The sequence below is a fragment of the Cucurbita pepo genome, chromosome LG12, assembly GCF_002806865.2.
Source record: "Cucurbita pepo subsp. pepo cultivar mu-cu-16 chromosome LG12, ASM280686v2, whole genome shotgun sequence".
Lineage (NCBI taxonomy): Eukaryota > Viridiplantae > Streptophyta > Magnoliopsida > Cucurbitales > Cucurbitaceae > Cucurbita > Cucurbita pepo.
This window is the reverse complement of record NC_036649.1, coordinates 8,879,044-8,899,893: the sequence shown is the minus strand read 5'-3', so window position 1 is coordinate 8,899,893 and position 20,850 is coordinate 8,879,044. Positions and strand designations below refer to the sequence as shown.

Here is a 20,850-nt window from a genome sequence, read left to right as displayed (position 1 = left end):
AAAAAAAAAAAAAAAAAAAAAAAAAAAAAAAAAAAAAAAAAAAAAAAAAAAAAAAAAAAAAAAAAAAAACTCATGGACGGATAGGTTATGAAACGAGACTTAATGATTATTTCCAGCGTCTGCATCTATCTTCCAGCACGAATAACTATCCCGAGGACACCCGTGATGTTTATTATTCATATCAGCTTTATTATCATCCTCGATCTGAAGTTGGTGTTGATTCTTCACTTGAAGCAAAGATCGGTTGGCATGAATAAGGAAGCAAGAGCTTGTGAGTAGCAACACCAACATGATGCTCGCCATTGCAACCTTAGGAGTGATCCTCACCATTTTTTCTTCTTTTCAACTGCAAATCAAGAACAACAAGAACAACAACAATAAATTAGACACATGAAATAGTTTAATCTCACAAAATTAAGTATCTAATTTGAATATTTCTCACCAAGCTATGAGTTGTTGAGCAAATTTTGAAGGTATATAAAGAAAATTTTGAATGGGAATTGTTGTTGTTTGTCAAAGGATGAGTGGGTTTCTCATAATTCATAACATAATGGGTTTAAATAGATTTTTAGTGATGAATTTGAATTTGAACAAATTACATCATAATCGTTTAAAACTTTAAAAAATTCGAACTCTGGGTGTGAACTCTTGGAAGAGATCAGTTAAGCTTTTCGAGACACGTTCCCTATGACTTAAAAAATTACACAAACTTAATATCCCATTTTACAGATAAAATTACAAGAAAATACATACTGAAACAGCTTTCAATACCGGGAATACGAAACTATACCTAATATTTTGTTCCCACGCCCACACCATAATTTATTTATGTACATATTCATTTCATCATGTCTCCTATTTTGTATACACACCCACACCATAACTTATTTATATACATACTCATTTCATCATTGTGAATGTTTGCTGAATCACCACACCTAAATGGGGTGAGAGTTCTCTTATTTATAATCATTTTCAGGATACAGAAATATGGTAAATTACAAATAATATGGAAATAGTAATAAAAGGAAAGTATAATAAATGAATGCAATATATTTGCCTTTAATAAGAGGGCAAATATGGTAAAGGCAAATATCTAGTGAACGGTCAACTATCCTTAACAATCATGTCTCCATAACTCTAAAACGAGTCTTTAACTTGGCATTACGAGTAATTTAGGGTCGTTCGATAACCATTTCAGTTTTAGTTTCATTATTTTTAAAACTCGTGGACGAATAAAACGAGACTTAATGTTTATTTCCAGCGTCTGCATCTATCTTCCAGCATGGATAACTACTCCGAGGACACTCGTGATGTTTATTATTTGCATCAACTTTATTATCATTCTCAATCTCAAATTGGTGTTGATTCTTCACTTGAAGCAAGGGTCGGTTGGCATGAATAAGGAAGCAAGAGCTTGTGAGTAGCAACACGAACATGACGCTCACCATTGCAACCTTAGGAGTGATCCTCACCATTTTTTCTCCAATTTTTCTCTCTTTTCAACTGCAAATCAAGAACAAGAACAAGTAATTAGACACATGAAATAGTTTAATCTTACAAAATTAAGTATCTAATTTGAGTATTTCTCACCAAGCGATGAGTTCTTGAGCAAATTTTGAGGCTATATAAAGAAAATTTTGAATGGGAATTGTTGCTGTTTTTCAAAGGATGAGTGGGTTGCTCATAATTCACAAGATAATGGGTTTAAATAGATTTTTAGCGATGAATTTGAAGGAATTTGTTCTCTTCTAGAGCAAGTTGGAGCAATCTAGAGTCCATTTTAGAGCATACAACAAACCCTCTTCCATTGCTCACCACCAAATGGTTAATCGTTTAAAATTTTAAAAAATTCAAAAATATTTTTATCGTTAATACTAGGTGTAACAGTCCAAGCTCACTACTAGCAAATATTGTCCTCTTATCTGCTTATTCTCAAGGTTTTTAAAACTGTCTGGTACGGAGAGATTTCCACCCCTTCTAAAAAAAATGTTTCGTTTCCCTCTCTTACGGATATGAGATCTCATAATAAAAAAATGTTTAACACGAGTGTGTTAATAAAAATAAAAACTTTACAAAAATCTAAATTTTGTAGTTTTTTTGTTTTAGAGGATCACATCCGTGTCTAGCTTTGATACCATTTATAATGGCTTAAGCCCACAACTAGTACTTATTGTTCGTTTTGGCTTGTTTCGTATTGTCGTTAGCTTCCCAATTTTAAAACGTGTCTCCTAAGGAGAGGTTTCCACACACTTATAAGAAATGTTTCGTTCTTCTTTTCAATTAATGTGCTCACAATTCCCCCCTTGAGAGTCAGCGTCCTTGCTAACACATGAAGGATAGTTGGAGATGCAAATCATTGGTTAGACATTGACGAAGATTCATAATATATAATACAAGTAATTGGGTACGATTTTTTTTTTTTTTTTGGATGAAATCTAAATTCATATAAACTTACCAACATAATTAAGTAATATTGAAGCTTTACATTTTGTAATCTAAAATAATTAATATATACTTGTTTAAAAATATATACTTAGCTTATAATACATATTTGATTAGAAATGTCACTAGAATAATGGAAAATAATATCCATCAAGAAATTTAATGAGAAAAATAGTTTGTCCCACTAATTGAGTTTTATGGCTTAATTAATTATCATGTTGGCCATTAAGTAACGTCACCTACAATGTTAATCATTCATTAATACTTATTTTGGTAACTCATTCTTTTCTTCAATGCAATTATGTGCAAATTGCAATATATATAGAGAAAAAAAAAGTAATATTGATTCTATTTTTTTCTCCTTACGTTCCAATTTAGCTCAATCATTATGGTCGGAGAGAGGAATGAAACATTGCTTAGAGTGCAGAAACTTGTACGTGATGAATTCGTCTTAAAATTTTGTGACGAAACCCAACAAAAGAACAATATCGGTTAGTGGTGTGTTAATGAGAACGTTGACCTCAAGGAGGTGGATTGTGAGATACTACATCGATTGGAAAAGTAACGAAACATTTCTTATAAGAGTGCAGAAACCTCTTTTAAAACTATGAGGTTGACACTAGACAATATCGGTTAACGGTGGGCTTCAATTGGTACATTTCTTTTTTAACATCTTTAAATTAGTTGAAATCATCTCTCAAAAAAGAAAGGTTTAAAAGTATAAAACAACGGTTCAAGAACCGAAGGGAATAGAGTCAAAGAAAAGGAGAAGGAATTATGATCCGCTTGGCTCTGGAGCGAAGCTGTGAGACCGAGTTTACGAGGAAAAAGGCAAGTGATGAGACAAAGGAATTCCCCACGATGAGAGGGGCGGCCTCGGTCCAGTGCCATCAATTTTTGTTGAGGCAATTCTAACTTGTTTATTAGCAACTTCTAAAAGTTTGGAACAATTACATCGCTTTTTTTTTTTTTTTTTTNATTCACATGGCATCATCAAATGATAATTCATTGATTCAAAGACGGTAAAGACAATATCGTAGTAAAGACAATATCGTATTAAGGAGTTGAAGATTGACTTGAAAGGTTTAAAAGTATAAAACAACATGGATGCACCAGTCTTTGTATGTCCTTGTATGTAACGTATATCGATTAGTAGTGTCCCTAGCATTGGTTGAATATCCTACTGAACGAACACATCAAATTACACGATAAACATTGATATAAACAATCATAAAAACGAGTTATAGTAAGCATTATTTTTTATTATATATGTTCATAGTAAGCCACATAGAGTAGATATTACAAGGCCACATAATAATTAACAACCAACAATATTGTATATGGTACAAATTGAAAGTTAAAAAAAAAGGCCCTTAATTACCAACAAACCCTATAGTGGAACCCACCAAAAAAAACACCAAGTATATATATATATATATATATATATATATATATATATNATATATATATATATATATATACATGTACATATACATATACATGTATATATATATATATATATATATATATACGTATGACTGTTCTTCATGCAGTGCTCAATGCCCTCTCAGTCTTAAAAAAATCTCAACACAAAAGGCTGATGCAAACAGGATCAAATCCAACCAACCCTACATTTGTTTATCTTCTACACATCAAAACACAGCTTCATCAGAGCCTCCTCGGGGTGGCGGGGGTCGGCGGTGAAGACGACAAGCCGTTGGCGTTCACACCGGCAGTCGAATGGCTTCTTTGCGATTTTCCTCCCCTCTTGCTATCGGGTTTCGACCCCGGTTGCCGTACTTTCACTCCTCGAATCATCTGTAAATATATATACATACATCTTTTGATTTAAGATCTCACTCAATTATACAAACCCGAAAAACCCGACCCCGGGTCAACTTACATATTTTCCGCACTTGACGTCGGAGTAGATGACAATGAAGTCTCCTTCTTGAAGTCCATTGGCTCTCACAAAGTCGCCTGAAAATGGCATAAAAAACTGACCTTAATAAATGGCTTTCATAAAGTAGAAATGATCTAAGCATTCATTCATTCAAATACACACCTGTATTTTCAAGGAGATACATTCTGCTTTTGTTGTTTGGCCAATATCTAATAATTAACAAAATAATAATTAAATTTATTAAAAAAATAAATAAAATAATTATTGAATATTAAAATTTATAATTAAATTTTAATACCTATAACGCATATTCCAAACTCTTGAAGTTCCAATGTCTTCCATGGCTATGGAAATCCCATCTCTTGCCTCCAATTCTGGGAGATGGGTTTCTGCTTCTTTCTGAAACAAACCCGACAAAATATGAGTTCGTGTTCGTGTTCGTGTTCTTGTTCGTTTCGAAAACGGTATACCGTTCTTGATTTGATCGATCGACCGACACTAAGTTATAAAGGGAAATTCAGTGTTTTTTTTACCTTTGGCAATACAATTCTCCCCAGATTTCCCACATCGCTTTGCTTCAATACTTTTTGTAAAAGAAACCTTAAATTTTTCTCTGGTTTCCATCCCTAAGAGATAAGAGACAACATTGTTCAAAATCAAATCTATTTCACGAACTGAACTAAACTTGTAATTTAACTAAACTTGTAATTTAACTATGGCGTGGAAATCCAACCTGTCGTCGGTCCGACTGGATCCGGGGAGGATACGGCTGGTTTTGCAGGGAAGAATTAGACCGATTGACAGCGTGCACCGGCGAGTCGGCTGGAACTACATCGGTGGAGGATGGCCAGTAGACCCAGTTTCCAGCATTTGGCTGAGAAGTTGTAGCCATGTTGCAATGATCTGTAGCATTAGGATTCATTTGATTTTGGTGGCTGTTGCCGTGGTGGTGGTGGTGGTTGCCGTGGTGTCCACCGTGATTGTGGCGGTGGTGAGCGGAGAATCTCCGCTGCCTTGCCATTCGCTTCTTTCGAGCCTCCTTTGTCGCCGATGAATCCAACCTAACCAAACCATTATCCCCACCGTGGCCTTGAAAATACTGACCCATATAAGGGTACTGCTGCCCCCTACCGTACCCCGCCGCGAAACCTTGTGGTTGCGGCGGTGGCAAAGGCGGTCCAGCCACAAAATTATCAACAAACGAGTTGAAATGCGACGGGGACAGTCCGAACTGTCCCCGCAAATTACTATTACTATTACTATTACTCCAGGACAATGAGGAGTCAAGTAATTGGTAATGATCGGAATAACCGCGGCCACCGCCATACGCTTCCCCACCACCACCTTGGACATACCCAAGAATCGGTGGAGAATACAACGGCGGAGGCGGTAATGGCGGCGGTGTTTGGATCCAGGGGTGGCCGGAGGAATTAGGGTTTTGAAACCCTATCAAATTGGCTTCATTTTCATTGATCTCTTTGAATTTCCTCTTGTGAAGATGATTGGTTTGAACCCATTCAAGAACAAGCTTCAAAAGCTGTTTCATTCCCTCCTTGCCGCCGCCGAGGCGGCGGGCGGCGCTTTCAATAGTAGCTTTTTTGATCCTAACATTTCTCAAATCATCAGCAGAAACCGTCTCTCTATTACTCCTAAGCCACTCCAAAAACACCTTCGCCAAATCCTCCTCCTCCGCCGCCGCCGCCGCGACGGCGGCGACGGCGGCGACGTTTTGCTTTCCTCCATTATCATTACTCTCACCGCCATGCATCATCATCAAATCCTCCATTTCCACTTCTTCAAAGCTTTCCAATTGCAAATCCTCCAAAGGGTCTCGTTGTTGTTGTTGTTGTTCGTTCTGAAAAATACACGTCGGATCGAAAAACTCATTGCTATCTTCAAGTAAATCCATGTATCCAAATGTCTCCATCATCATGTCATCCGTACAATCTCCGCCGTTAAACTCAGTTTTCACCGCCGTAGGGGACGACACAGCGGCGGCGGCGGTGGTGGTGGAATTGTCATCATTAATTCTGATTTCTTCAGCAATTTCATCAGCATCAGATTTCAAAACTGCCCATGAAGTGGCGGAGGAGGAGGAGGAAGTCGACGACGAGGACGACAACGACACGGTGGGCTTGACCGGAGCGGGAGTAGACGACGAAGAAGACGACATGCAAGGAAAATCCGGCAAGGGAGGGAAATCAGAGTAGAACATCAAAGCATCATCATCATTATCCGACAGAAAAATTTGATGATTTTGATGTTGTTGTTCTTGTTCTTGTTGATTTTGATCATGAACCCACATCTGTGTTTGATCCATTTCTGCATGCAAATCAAGATCATGAATTTCTTTCATCTTTTCCTCAAAAACCCTTTTCTTCAAATCCTCTGTTGGTTTCAGATATAATTAAAGATCGCGTTTTTATTTTCAGATCACAATGGATAAGGAAAGAGAAAAATAAAAAATAAAAAATAAAAAAATAACCGATTTTGTATCGAATTAAGGAAGCAAAAAGCAAAAATAAACAAAACCCATCTCAAGATTCCTTACTTTTAACACAAAATTACCAAACAAATTGAAGAACATGGATACCCACATGGTGCTAAATCATGTCAAAGCCACGCCCCCCATGTGCAGCTTCTGGTTTGTTCCATCAATTTTCAAGAGAGAGACAGAGAGAGACAGAGAGAGACAGAGAGGGAAAGGGGCAGTTTTTGTTGTGTTTTTTTGAAGAAAAATACAAAAGATAGGCGAAGGTGGGTGTAGTTTATGAACCAGATTCCGGATTTTATGCAGTTTTCAGTATCCCATACGTTTGATTTTGAATGGTGGCTAATAACGGTGATGTTCAGACTTTTTTATCTGCCTTTAAACATGAATGGTGCCCTTTAACGGTGCTCTTCAGGATCTTTTATTATTTTATTACACCCAGTAAACAAATTTCAATGGAATATTGTTCATTGTTAATTGTTAATTGTTAATGAATGATGTTATGCTTCTTCATGTGGCCTCCAATCTGCTTTTACTGTTTCTGGATTTTGGTATTTGAATAATTTGTGTTCATCCTTCCATTTGGACACTCTCCACTGGTTTGCCTGTTTGTGTTCATCACCAATGAAACCCTTTTTTCTTTTTTTATTGGTTTTGAGAACCCTAATGAGAACAAGTTTTCCAACCTCAAAAATTCAAACTTGTTTTCGTACCTAATTGGTTGATTCTTCTTTTAGTCCTAGTCCGAGAAAACAATCACATGCAATATGATTTAGGGTTGGACTTACTTTTCATCACTGTTCCTTGAGTTTTACCTTTAGTTTTCGAGTAAGGTTGGAGACATAATACTTCTATACATGGGTCATGCACGCGCACGTGAACCCACTAAGTGGGCTCGTATATGTACTCCTAGGTCTAACTATAAGCTAGCTCATGTTCATGCTTGTTGAAAACCAACGGAAAAAAAAAAAAAAAAAAAAAAAAAGGGTGTATGTGTCGTGGTGTACACGTTCAGACCTAATATACTAGTGAAGTGATCCATGTTTGTGACATACAACGTGCATGAGGTCTCACGTTTTAACTACATGATATTCATCACGAAAGACACTAACACATCATAACATAGAATTATGGCGGTTTCAACAAGAAGTTCATTTACAATTTCAAGCTCAATTTAGTGTTTCTAAGCTCGTTTTAGTCTAATATTTGTAGATTCAGTTTCACGTGATCAAATTTCATCTACATTATTTCATCCATTAAGAAAATCGAGTTTAGAGTCTATCCACAAGCCATCTTTTAACGTTATCTACGAGCTAACAAAACAAAAAAGACAAAAGGACAAATAAAGGAAAATATTATAAATTTTATAACTTACTTTTTTTTCCACTACAAGTTGCAAGTGTTTATCCAATTACAAATATTCACTTTAGATTTTATCCATAAACTTTTTATATTCATAAATTAAGTAATTATAATGTAATGTTTTGTGTCTTTTATGGATCAAAACTCGAATAATTTTAAAAGTTTACGAACTAAAATGTAAGAACGCACCTGTTGGAGAAATCTTTTGGATCAATCCGAAATTTCAAGTTAGTTAGGTTGGTTCAAGTCACAATGCATCATTGATATCGATTACAAACGTTAAATATCTTTAATTCTCCTAATAATCGTAAAATTATAGTCCGATTGGATTTAGGTTAATAATTTTATTTTCGAATTGGTCGAATTGACTCGACTAAGAAATGCCAACCGTGAACCAATTTAAATTTTCGATTTTTTAAAAGTTAAACGTAAACTAAATTCGAATTTTCGAATTAATCCATATCAAAACATAAAATAATAATAATTTTGGATAAAAAGTTATGAAATTTCTCCATACGATACAGTTGCATCATTACTACGACGCCGTACAGCTGGTACACACTCTTTCTCTCTCTACATTTTTTTTTTAATTCATTTTCTAGAGAGAGAAATTCTGAAATGGGATGAAAACGACACGTCGTCTCTCATGATTCGTGGCTTCAGCGTCGCCGCTCTTAATATGGCGCCACGTGTCCCATCACATGCAAGGCTTCCACCAATCACATTTGGTTCTTCGGTTTCCCTAGCTCCGTGACGTCCATGATTATCTCATCCGCCTTTGCGTCACCCACACATGAGAAGTTGCCACGTGTCGAATTTCTTGGTCATCCAGTAACCACTGCGGGTCATGGTCAACTTGCTTGCGTGGATCTCAAGTACCCTTAACCCCTGGGTTTGGTTTTGTTTGTTTTTTCACATTTGTGCGCCTAGTCACGTGCCATGTGGGCCATCCCTCAGTTTGTTTTTATTTTATTTGATTACGTGTCTAGCATAAATATTATAAATATTACATCAACTATATTCAAAATTATTAATTTAGAATATGTTTAATAATTATTAAAAGTCTTATGAACATAAAATTAAAAGCATATGGTTAGGCTATAAATTCATGGGTGCAATATTACCTATGAGATTGATTATATTATTATTTAAAAATGGATGATGCATGAAAACTGAATGAACCAAAATGTCCACATTCAAAGCGTTAACCGCGTTGGATTGGGTTAGGATTTCTTTCTATTTTGGCCGGAGGTCAACTCGATCAATCCAAAAATAGGGTTACAATCGGTAATCCAACCCAATCCTACCTTTAAAAAATTAAGAATATTTACTTTTGTACCCGTTGAATCAGGTTGCGTTATGAACACTATTCGGGTTACTCAGATCACCAACTCAACCAACTCAAAATTTTGAGTGCACCTCTATCAGATATTATCCTTTTTGGGTTTTTCTTTTCTAAACTTTTCTTGATGTTTTAAAATGTGTCTGTTAGGAAGAGGATTCCACGCACTTGTGGGAATCATTTGTTCTTCTTTCTAACCGATGTGAGATCTTACACTTCTAGGTTTCGTGTGTGATTTGTAGACATGAATTTTAGTATAAAAGTGAATATTCATCGATAAAAAAATGATACATATAACAATAAGATGACGACCATGTATAATAATGAATGAAAGTACATAAGATTATTTGAATAAATCCAACCACGATCGTAAGCAAAAATGAACATGATAAAGATCGTTGAAGATAAATAAGAACTATAACCCACCAATAAATACTAGGGAGGTCAGCATATATACATATATATATATATATATATATATATGCTTTAACATGATCATGTTACTTATTAATCACAGTCAAAAAATAAAAACTATCTCCAGAGACTATTTAAAGTCTTTTTATTCAGTGTAAATTTTATTGAAAGGATAATTGTACAACTTTATCGAACATTTAAGTCATAAGCATAAGATCCCATGACTGTCTTATTATTCTCGGTAAGAAGGTATTTATTGGAATATATTTTATATACTGATACATTTTATCAGGATTTGGTCCGTAGAATATTTTCTCTTATTTTTTTCTATTTAAACATTGTGAACCAAAATGAGACTTTCAATCCCACTTGTGTTTCTCATTCTTAACAACATCATCGAAGAAGAAAGTGGGAAAAAAGAGAGAAAATAGGAAGAACAAAGCCGAGACGAAGAACGATTCATTTGGGAGAGCAATCAATAATAAATTTTACTAGACGAACAATTTTCGTCATATTTGTTGAATGATGAAACTCCCACATCGACTAATTTAGGGAATGATCATAGGTGTATAAGTGAGGAATACTATCTCCATTCGTATGAGGCCTTTGGGGAAGCCCAAAGCAAAGCCATGAGAGCTTATGCTCAAAGTGGACAATATCATACCATTGTGGAGAGCTGTATTCGTCTAACATGGTATTAGAGCCATGCCCTAAACTTAGTCGTGTCAATAGATTAGTAAATCCTCAAACGTTGAACAAAGGACTCCAGAAGAAAAAGAGTCAAGCCTCCTCTAAGGCATAGTAAAAAATGACTAAGACTCCAAAAAGAAAAAGGAGTCGAGCCTTGAACGAAACAACAAAAAAGAGAACGATTTCCATATTGTTCTTGATCCCACAATCTTTATTGCAAATAAGTAACAAAATACAATGTGTTTTCAATATTATTCAATCAAAAACACCAAGTTTAGCATAAGAATTAGGTAGTATTACAGCAACAAGAAGGAGGATCTTTGAAGAACCCTAAACATTCACCACCCTTCGCATGCCCTGCATTAATGCAAGCACTCTCGCAGTTTGGGATCTTTGAGCATGGCCCCAGGCACGCCACTGCCAAATTTATGGCACTTCCTGGCCTCGTCCCTAGCCCAGCGATGAGAACAAAAGCCATGCAAAGGAGGAACGAGAACGAAGAACGCATGGCAAAGGAGGAGGCCATTTGTTTGGGGATTGAGAGATTAATGGAATGTCACTTTCTTAAATACTGTTCTTTTCATATCTAATTTAATTGCTTTCGAGCTTTCCTTAACGGTTGTCTCGAATAACTGTTGTTTTATCATTGATCTGACTTGACTTTCGGTATATGTATCAGTCCGAGCCATTACTTAAAAACAAGATTTTTTTAAAAAATAGAAAAATGTTCTTGAACGTTCTCCACGTACTCTTTTAAAAGATATGGAAAAGGCATGTAGGTAAAACAAATCAACCCGATACTAAGCTTTTATTCAAAAAAAGAACGATCTGTTCATCAGTTCTTTTTAATAAAGATTAAACTCGATTTGGGTACTCTAGACCTACAATCGAATTTGTAATTTAACCCTCATTGTATATCTAACCTATTATTATGGGGTATATAGGTTGGGTCCACAAAATCTTTTGGACTAACCCGAATAAAATTCACAATTCAACCCTATATTTTTTAGTTGGATGGATTCGATGGCCCGGTTGTTATTTTGTAATTAAGTAAAAAAATTATACTTATCCACAAATATCGAATATTCTTAATCTTCATAATAATCTTAAAAATACGGTAACGATAATAGATTAGGTCGTTACTTTATTTTCAGGTCGTGCAAAAAAATGTTAACACATGAACTGATTTAATATTTTGGTTTTCCAAAAATTCAACCTACCGAGAAATAAAAATCTAACGTCCTTTCCCAATCTTTATGAACGCTCTATCTATAATGCACGTTGAAACGAAAATTGTGATTCATCTCTATCTCCGACAAATAATTTTAATAATAAAGAATCATAGGTTTAAAATTTTATGAAAATTAATATATTTCAATAAGTATTATTGTAAAAAATCTATATTTTCTGACAAAAGTGGTTGATCGAAATAATATGTCACCTTGCTTGTGATGTACACTAAAAACATAGTCTAAATTTTTATAGGTAGTATTACTACCATTATTATTCATATTTACTATTTCTTTACATTATTATTACGAATTATTGACCATTAAATGATTTATAAATTAATATAAGATTTGCATTGCTTATAGTATACAAATATAAGAATTATTGAACCCACCATTATTAGAGATATTTGAATTATTTCTGATGATTTATTAAAAACAGTAACAATTCAAGCTTACCGCTAGTAGATATTGTCTTTCGCGTTTCTTTTCAGTCTTTTAAAAAAAAATTAGTTCCCCTCTCCATCTGATGTGGGGCCTCACAATCTATCCACTTCATTGACACTCGTTCCCCTCTCTAATCTAGGTGGGATCTCACAATCTACCCCTTTTTGAGACCTAGGGTTCAGTGTCCACCCCCTTCAGGTTACAGTGTCCTCACTAGCACACAGCCCATTGTCTGGCTCTAGTACGATTTATAACAGTTCAAGCCCACCTTTAACAGATACTGTCATCTTTCGAGCTTCTTTGGTATGGATAGGGATGTATGAGAGTGGGTCAGCATTTAAACTCATTTACTTCTCTCAACTGCCCCTCAACACTCTCTGCCCTTTAAAACGCTAAGCTCACAGCTCCATTGGCCATCAACACATACAAAGACAAGTGTAAGTGTTAGAACAAAAGAAGAAGAAGAAGTCAAAGAAGAAAATGGCCAAATTGCTTATGGCTTTGTTTCTGGCTCTTATGGCCACTCACGCCCTGGCTAGACCTACCCCACCCGACGCCACTTTCAATGACCAAAAGAACTTCCTTACCTACGGTGGCATTGGTAGCTACTCCGGCATTGGCAGCAACGGCCTCCCCTTCGGTGGCATCGGCGGTGCAGTCGGATCGGGTGGCGATCTCGGTGGTGGACTAGGCGGCCCTGCTGGAGGAATTGGTGGACTAGGTGGGCTGGGAGGCACCGGCGGTGGCATTGGAGGCGGAGATGGCGGTGGTCTCGGTGGTGGCTCTGGTCTTACCAATCCCTGAAGTTGTTCAATCTCGTTTGATTTCTACTTAACATGTTATTGGTCGTTTGAAGTTTAATTACGTTGTTGTAGGTTATGAGTCGTTAATGTTTTCCTTCTAGGCTTTATCAAATTTTCATTAAACTAGTTTGCTTTATGTTGTTAAATTATTTCATTAACTTTATGTCGTTTTTGGTTGATTGATCGAGTTTGGTTGATGCGTTGATGTAGACTCTTGCCTTTATCTAGATAAGTTAATTGAAGATATTCTAACCGTCCCTACCTCATGATATTGCATATCATATGCATTTAGGACACGAGAGCTAGTCAACTCCTTCTTCAACCTCGTTGCCCGTGTATCGTTTACTTTTGACAAGATGGGTTTCGTCCTCCCGTGTCCATGTTTCCACGATGTTCAACTATCTCTAAAACATTTTCAGTTACAAAAGAAACAACGATAATTTTGTAAATATTCAGTCGAAAAATGAAAAGAAACACCTAATGCGTACAATGATTTTTCAACGACCATGGACGGTGACTCTACGACGGAGAATACTCTAAATGGAAATCACAAATCGATAGCTCAACTTTGTCAGATATGGAACGAAAATCCCTTTAAACAAAATTTAGAAGGGAGAAATTCATGGTATATAAAAGAAGACAATTATCTTTATGGGTACCCGATATTTTACGTGATTATATATAAAAATAAATAAATTGAGAAACTAATATCTAAGTGAACAATATTACGCCATCGTGCCAGATATGATATGGAAAATTGAGTAAAATCTTTTTGAAAAAAATAATTACCACTTTTTTACTAGCAATTGACTATAAATAATAATATAGGACAATTACACCATACAAACATGAAAGTTATTGGTCATAACTTCAGGTCGACCATTATTTAAACGCAAAATAATAATAATAAAAAAGGTCGACCATTATTTGTGACTTTAAATTATTTTCCAATTGTTTCGTGTCGATATTCATCTACTCAATTATGGTAATGGTATCAGAGCCAAACACTTGGAGGTGTGTCAATGAAGACACTGAGTCTCGAAGGGAGGTGGACACCAGGTAGTGTGCTAGCAAGGACATTGAGCCCCGAACGAAGGTGGATTGTGAGATCTCACATCGATTGGAGAAACCTAATGCAAATGGAAGCACAAAAAAGACTGATGGTGGACTTGAGCTGTTACAGTTTAATAGCTCGTCTATAACTTATATATGGTTATTGAAATTAAAACCCTAATGCAAATGGACAGATACCATAAGAAGGGTATGTGTGTGAAAAGTTCTTATTTTGGTGAAGACTTGGTGCAGTGGGCTATAGCAATTGCAGAAATTACCACTTTAATTACCCCATTTGGTAATTTCATACGGCCTGGCTCTGCCTTCGCATTTAAACTCATTTACTTTCTTCAACTGTTTCTCAACGCTCTGTGCCCTTTAAAACCCTAAGCTCACAGTGCCATTGGCCAACAACTCACACACAAACACAAGTGTAAGTGTTGGATTAGAGAAGAAGAAAATGGGCAAATTGTTTATGGCTTTGCTTTTGGCACTTGTGGCCACTCACGCCGTAGCTAGACCTGCGCCAACCCACGCCACTTTCAATGACCAAAAGAATCTCCTTGGTGGGGTTGGTGGCATCTCCGGCCTCCCGTTCGGTGGATTGGGTGGTGGTCTTGGTTTTCCTGGTGGAATTGGTGGTCTCGGTGGCCCTGGTGGTATTGGTGGTCTTGGCTTTCCTGGTGGCATTGGTGGTCTTGGCTTTCCTGGTGGCATTGGTGGTCTTGGCGGGCTCGGTGGCCCCGGTGGGATTGGTGGTCTCGGTGGCCCTGGTGGAATTGGTGGAGTAGGTGGAGTTGGAGGACTGGGAGGCACTGGCGGTGGCTTGGGTGGAGGTGGCAGCGGAGGCACCGGTGGTGTTGGTGGCGGTTCTGGTGGCCCTTACCCTTGAAAACTTATGTAGTTGTGTTTGATTTCTACTAAAGACTTGTTGCCATTTGTAGTTTGTTTAATCAAAATTGTGTGGAGAGATGTAGTTTAGTGATCTTGTAATAACATTTCGTTTTGGTTGTGATAATCCTCTTTATATCTAATGAAAAATGATATGGGTTGCATTCATATGAAATAATATCATGTAGAGTTCGAAAAAAAAAAACATTTTTTTCGATATTTCAGTAATATCACCTATGCTAACGAGATGCATCTTTCTTTTCGATATCTCAATTATAAGAACTTCATAATTAACCGTATTTTGTCTGAAACAATTTTACGTTGGGTGATCTCTTACAAATTTTTCTAGAATGCATGTGAGTAAAGATAAAACAGACTGAAAAGACTCGTGTTAATCTGTAGGGATAGCTTTTAGAAAATGATTTTCCATATTCGAATCGGGATTGACCGTGAACTAGAGGCTTCTATAGAGCAGCTAGTGAATGAATTAAAAGCAATGCATTAAAGAGATGAACTAAGTATTGTACTTAGTTGGGTAAGGTGGAAATATTAACAGCTACCATAATTCACTGCTTATTTTGCTACCTACCAACCACTGCTACTTTCATATGGCCTATAAATTTATGGTATGGCTGTATATCTCATCGTGTCCATGTTCACCGCTAGTAGATATTGTCATCTTTAAATCTTCGGGATTTCCTTCAAGGTTTTTAAAATGTACATCTTTATAAAAGAATGTTTCGTTCTCTTCCCTAACCGATGTGACATTTCACAATCCACCTCTCTTCGGGATCTAGCGTTCTCGCTAACCCACATTTCCTTCTCTCATCGTCAAATAGATAATATATTTTCAAGTTCATGATATTTTTAATGTTACTTTTGAAAGTTCATAATATTTTGAAACAAACTCACTTCAGATGCTAACGGTAAGGGTATTAATGAAATTTTAAGAATTCCTGGAGGGTATTTTTGAAATAAATTAATAACGGTCTCGAGAATGGTAATGATATTTTTTATATTTTTTTTTACCAATTAAAAACTTTTATTCAATATTGAATAATATATTTGAATATTTAATATATTCAAAATATATATAATTAAAGAAGAAGGGATAATTTGTTTTAGTTATTATTTAAAATTTAAAATGTCATGTCCACATTTAAATGAGTTGTTTTGCCATACCATGGGGCTAATTAAATGCATAATTATCTAATTTATAAAATCTTTTTCATGCCTTCTCATCTACCAAATATATATATCTATATATATATATATCATAACTATGATAAGAATCAATAAAAATTAGCCTCCTAATTTAGTTACTTGTGTTTTATAATACCTAGAAATTTTAATGAAATGGACACCGTTACTCGAGGTGGATGACAATTCATTTATAGCATCTGCACTCTATTTAAAAGACAACGACAAAGTGATTTTTCAAGTACAGTATCTTCGAACAATGAAAATGAGTTCTCTGAAAAAACAATCTTTGGCTTTCTTGTTTATCTTGTCTTTGGCAATAGTTGAGCAAACGGAGGCCAATTTATCGAAATGGCATATCCACGTGGTGAATGGGCTAAGCAACAACGATGTGTTGTATGTTCGCTGCAGATCAAAAGACGATAATTTAGGGGAACACAATCTTAACGTTGGAGGTGAGTTCAAATGGACTTTTAGAGTAAACTTTTGGAATACGACGTTGTTTTGGTGCTTCTTGCAAAAGCCAAATGGACAAAAGCAGTCATTCGAAACGTTTTGGGTCGAGAAAAGAACGTTTTGGCTCTATCACAATTGCTTCGAGAATGAATGCTTTTGGATTGCAAAAGACGATGGAATCTATTTGAAAGAGAACTCTACGAACACAGATATTTTGGTTCATAGGTGGGAATAAGTATTCACTACAAATGCAAGGCTTTATCATAAATGTCTCTTTCTTTTCCAAATATTGGAATATCCTTTGTATTTGGTGAAGGAAATTAGAGTGTGGATGAAAAGTATGAATTTTATTAAATAATGGGTTTAATATATAACCCTCTTCTTTGTTTAATGTCTAAATTAATTGTTCTTATCATTTTCAATTAGAAATATTAAGAAAAATGTTGATTTAATTCGCGTGAACCTGCCCTCGTTGAAACATGAAGAGATTTCTCACCGTTAGCTAGACGGGACTAAAGATGGATATTATATTTCATGTCCTAAACTTGTCCAAATTACCATCCTAGCTCTTTTGTGAGATCCCACATCGGTTGGGGAAAAGAACGAAACACCATTTATAAGAACGTGAAAATCTTGAAGGGAAATCCGAAAGAAAAAGCCTAAAAAGGACAATATCGACTAGTGATGGTAACTTGTATCCTGTTTACACGTAATGAATATCAATGAAAATACAAGTCCTTTGATCCCAATTTTATTTCTTATTCTTAACAACCTGAAAGATTGTGTAATATTGAAATTTAAATTTTTAAAATTTATGTTGGTAGAACATTATATAATTTGTCCGGTGAATTTGATCCTTGCCTTAATCATGCAATTTTTTTTTTTTTTGAATATACGATCCATACAACCGAAATCAACTCAACCCAGAAAGCTTATAGTTAAGTTGAGTTGGGTTCATTATCTAATATAAATTATTGGAGTTGAAAAAATTTATAATCGAACAACTGAGTTGAGTCTAAAAAATATCCCGACTCGATCCAATCCAACCCACAAACACCTCTAACGCTATGGAAAAAAGGAAATTTGAAATTAAGAGAGCCTTAAAATTTGTGGCTGTCTTATATATTTTATGATAAGAACATGATAAATTCATCTAAACATTCATTCCCTCCTACCACTATTTTGATTATTTTTGAGTAAATTAGCATATTTAAGATTCAACGACGTCCTTAAATGGCTTGTTTAGCATATCTACTTAAACGGATAGCCATTGATATTAGCATTCAAAGAATTTTTCCAAATGGGGTTTGGAAGTTATATCCATTGCACTACACATCCCTATTTATAACCCTCTCACAAACTACATTTCCTAGTGAAATATGTTAAGCAATGGATATGAGAGAGCACTTCTTCCTTTTCGTGTTTGTCTTGTCGTTAACAATGTTTCAGTCGATCAATTTTATCGACTTTGAAAGATGGCACATCCACATTTTGAATGGGCTAAGCCATGGTCAAAGCTTGTTCGTCCACTGCAAATCGAAAGACGATGATTTGGGCATACATGATCTTAGTTTCGGAAGTGAATTCAACTGGAGCTTTAGAGTAAACTTTTGGGGTACGACGTTATTTTGGTGCTATTTGCGGAAGTCTAATGACAAATCTGTGTCGTTCGAAGCGTTTTGGGTTGAGAAGACGTCGATTTGGCTGTATTATAGATGCTATAAGTATAATTGCATTTGGACTGCAAAACATGATGGAATCTACTTGAAAGATAACCCCGTTGGTAGAGATGTTTTAGTTCATAGGTGGAAGTAATATGCATAAAAAACACAAAACACTTAATTGTATATGGTTAATTTTGATGTATATAAAGTTCTTCCCACACCCATTTCTCTTCCCTTTGTTCTTTTTTTTTTCTCCTTGTTCATATGAGTTTAACGATCAATTGCATATCGAACAACTACAATATGGGTCAGAATATCCACCCTAAATCGACTGAAAATATTTCTCTTTAATTGTTTACTGAAATAGAAATCGAATCTATGACACTCGTGTAAGGAGAGGTACATGAATGAACCGATATCATATCTGAATGNAGGAGAGGTACATGAATGAACCGATATCATATCTGAATGAAAACGATCTTCAGAGTAGGATGATTAAGAAAGACTTAAAAAAATTGAAAGTTACTATCTATCTCTGCCATAAATCATTAAATAAATAAATACAAAGTCATCAAGCGTCAAATTAGTGACACGCGTAAGTAATTAGCCCTGCACGATGGCTAACAAAAAAACCTTAACATAAAAAACATTATGTAAAGTCTGAAACTTTTTATAGTGTTTTTTGTATAGCTATAATGAATATTATAATTATAACTTCTAAGTTACCATCAAAACATTTTATAATTTTAATTCAATAATTTATAATTGTTATAATTATCCTATGATATTATTTGTTTTTCATTATATAAATTTATTTAATTATTTAAATATAGTTAATTATATTTTGATATAATTTAATTTGAGTACTCCTTTTTTACCATATTTGTATTTTGTATTTAGAATTATTAATATTTTTATTGGGTTAATATGAATCAAATAATAAATCTGTAACTAATTAATGCAATATTATCATTAAATTAAATTTAATAACGCAAAATTAGATAGCTCATTAATTTTCTTAAAACCATTTCATACGCTTTCCTTAATTTCTCGTTTGTGATGTATATTTATATTCAGATTGATAATCCAAAAAAAAAAAAGTTTAAGAAAATGATTACAAACGTGGTTATTTTGTTGCTCATCAGGGTGACTTTTGCTCGAGCTCGAGTTGTTACAAGAATTACGTTACCTCCACCAGTACCTACAACTTATAACGTTTATGTTGTTAATGGGCTCAGCAACGTCGGGTTAATTGTGCATTGCCGGTCGAAGGATAATAATTTGGGGACTCACAATTTGCTTAATCGTGGAGATGAATACGAATGAAATTTTAAGGAAAACATTTGGGGAACAACCCTCTTTTGGTGCACATTTGAGAAGTCGGGTGCTTATGTCTCTTTCGATAACTTTTTAGCTTGAGTCAAAGAAGATGGCTGCGTGAAAGGTGCACAAATGGAGAAGAAGGAATTTGTACGTGATAACTAACCTTTAAATTTTTTTATCTAATTTTTTTTTAATTAATAAAAAATAAGTGAAATGTCTACGTAAATTCAAGAAGTATTATTATGATGAACTCTCTTGCACAAAATTAGGAACACATTAATTTTTTTTAGATTTTTTTACCATATGTAATCTATTTTTAGTCTTCTAAATAATGATATTTTTCTATGTTAGGCACGTAATTAATGGAGTATTACCATAAATTTAGGTTGCATAAGCAAAATTAGTTAGATAATTAATTTTCTTTAATTTTTTCTGTCTATATATTTACCTCAGGTTCAACGTTAATAGACAGACCCAACCAAAATTTGATCCAGAAATGATAAAGAATGTGGCTGCATTGTTTCTCGTGATGGTAGGTTTGGTCGGGGCTCAGCTTGAAGTTGAGTCTGAGAAGATCAATGTAGAGCCGCCGCGAATTTCCAGTTATAACATTCATTTGGTTAACGATCTACAAGTCCTTGGTATAACGGTGCACTGCAAGTCGAAGGATGATGATTTGGGAGTTCATAATTTGCCTCATCGGGGAGATGATTACCATTTTAGTTTTAAGATTAATGTTTGGCAATCAACCCTCTTTTGGTGCAGAGTGGAAAAGCAGAATGCATACATCTCTTTCGAATGTTTTTGGACAGAAATACACCACAGATGGCTTCGTAATAGATGCCAAGATGGAGATGTAGGAACTTGTACCTGGAAGTTTAAAGATGATGGAATTTACTTGAGACACAATTCAGCTAATACGGATGAATTGGTTCATACTTGGATCAATATGTGATGAACAACCTTTATTAATTTATTTTGTTCTTGAGTTATTTATGCTCATGAACAAATGAAAATGTATACCAAGGTTGAAGGTGAATAAAAAGATAAGTTGGGTAACTCTTGTTGATGGTTCGTTTTTTTTTTTTTTTTTTTTTTTTTTTTTTTTTTTTTTTTTTTTTTTTTTTTTTTTTTTTT

The 20,850-nt window shown here is 35.0% G+C and overlaps 3 protein-coding genes across 5 annotated transcripts; 2 read left to right on the top strand and 1 right to left on the bottom strand.

Moving 5' to 3' along the window:
- Positions 1-3,951: 3,951 nt before the first annotated feature.
- On the bottom strand, positions 3,952-7,089 carry LOC111807230 (B3 domain-containing transcription factor ABI3). Of its 3 annotated transcripts, none has more exons than XM_023692862.1 (7): positions 6,900-7,089; positions 5,082-6,670; positions 4,882-4,974; positions 4,647-4,747; positions 4,511-4,557; positions 4,349-4,425; positions 3,952-4,263 (listed from the first exon to the last, which is right to left on the bottom strand). In XM_023692862.1, exons 2-7 carry the CDS (start codon positions 6,666-6,668, stop codon positions 4,114-4,116), a joined length of 2,055 nt encoding a protein of 684 aa, XP_023548630.1. In that variant the 5' UTR covers positions 6,669-6,670; positions 6,900-7,089; the 3' UTR covers positions 3,952-4,113. The 3 variants fall into 3 exon arrangements, with proteins under 3 accessions (XP_023548630.1, XP_023548629.1, XP_023548628.1); XM_023692861.1 differs by having other exon boundaries at positions 6,946-7,089; XM_023692860.1 differs by lacking the exon at positions 6,900-7,089 and having other exon boundaries at positions 5,082-6,834.
- A 5,714-nt stretch (positions 7,090-12,803) lies between these two features.
- On the top strand, positions 12,804-13,127 carry LOC111807784 (glycine-rich protein 5-like). Its single transcript, XM_023693653.1, has one exon. The coding sequence runs from the start codon at positions 12,804-12,806 to the stop codon at positions 13,125-13,127; it is 324 nt and encodes a 107-aa protein (XP_023549421.1).
- Positions 13,128-14,654: 1,527 nt separating this feature from the next.
- On the top strand, positions 14,655-15,071 carry LOC111807783 (glycine-rich protein 23-like). Its single transcript, XM_023693652.1, has one exon. The coding sequence runs from the start codon at positions 14,655-14,657 to the stop codon at positions 15,069-15,071; it is 417 nt and encodes a 138-aa protein (XP_023549420.1).
- Positions 15,072-20,850: the final 5,779 nt, after the last annotated feature.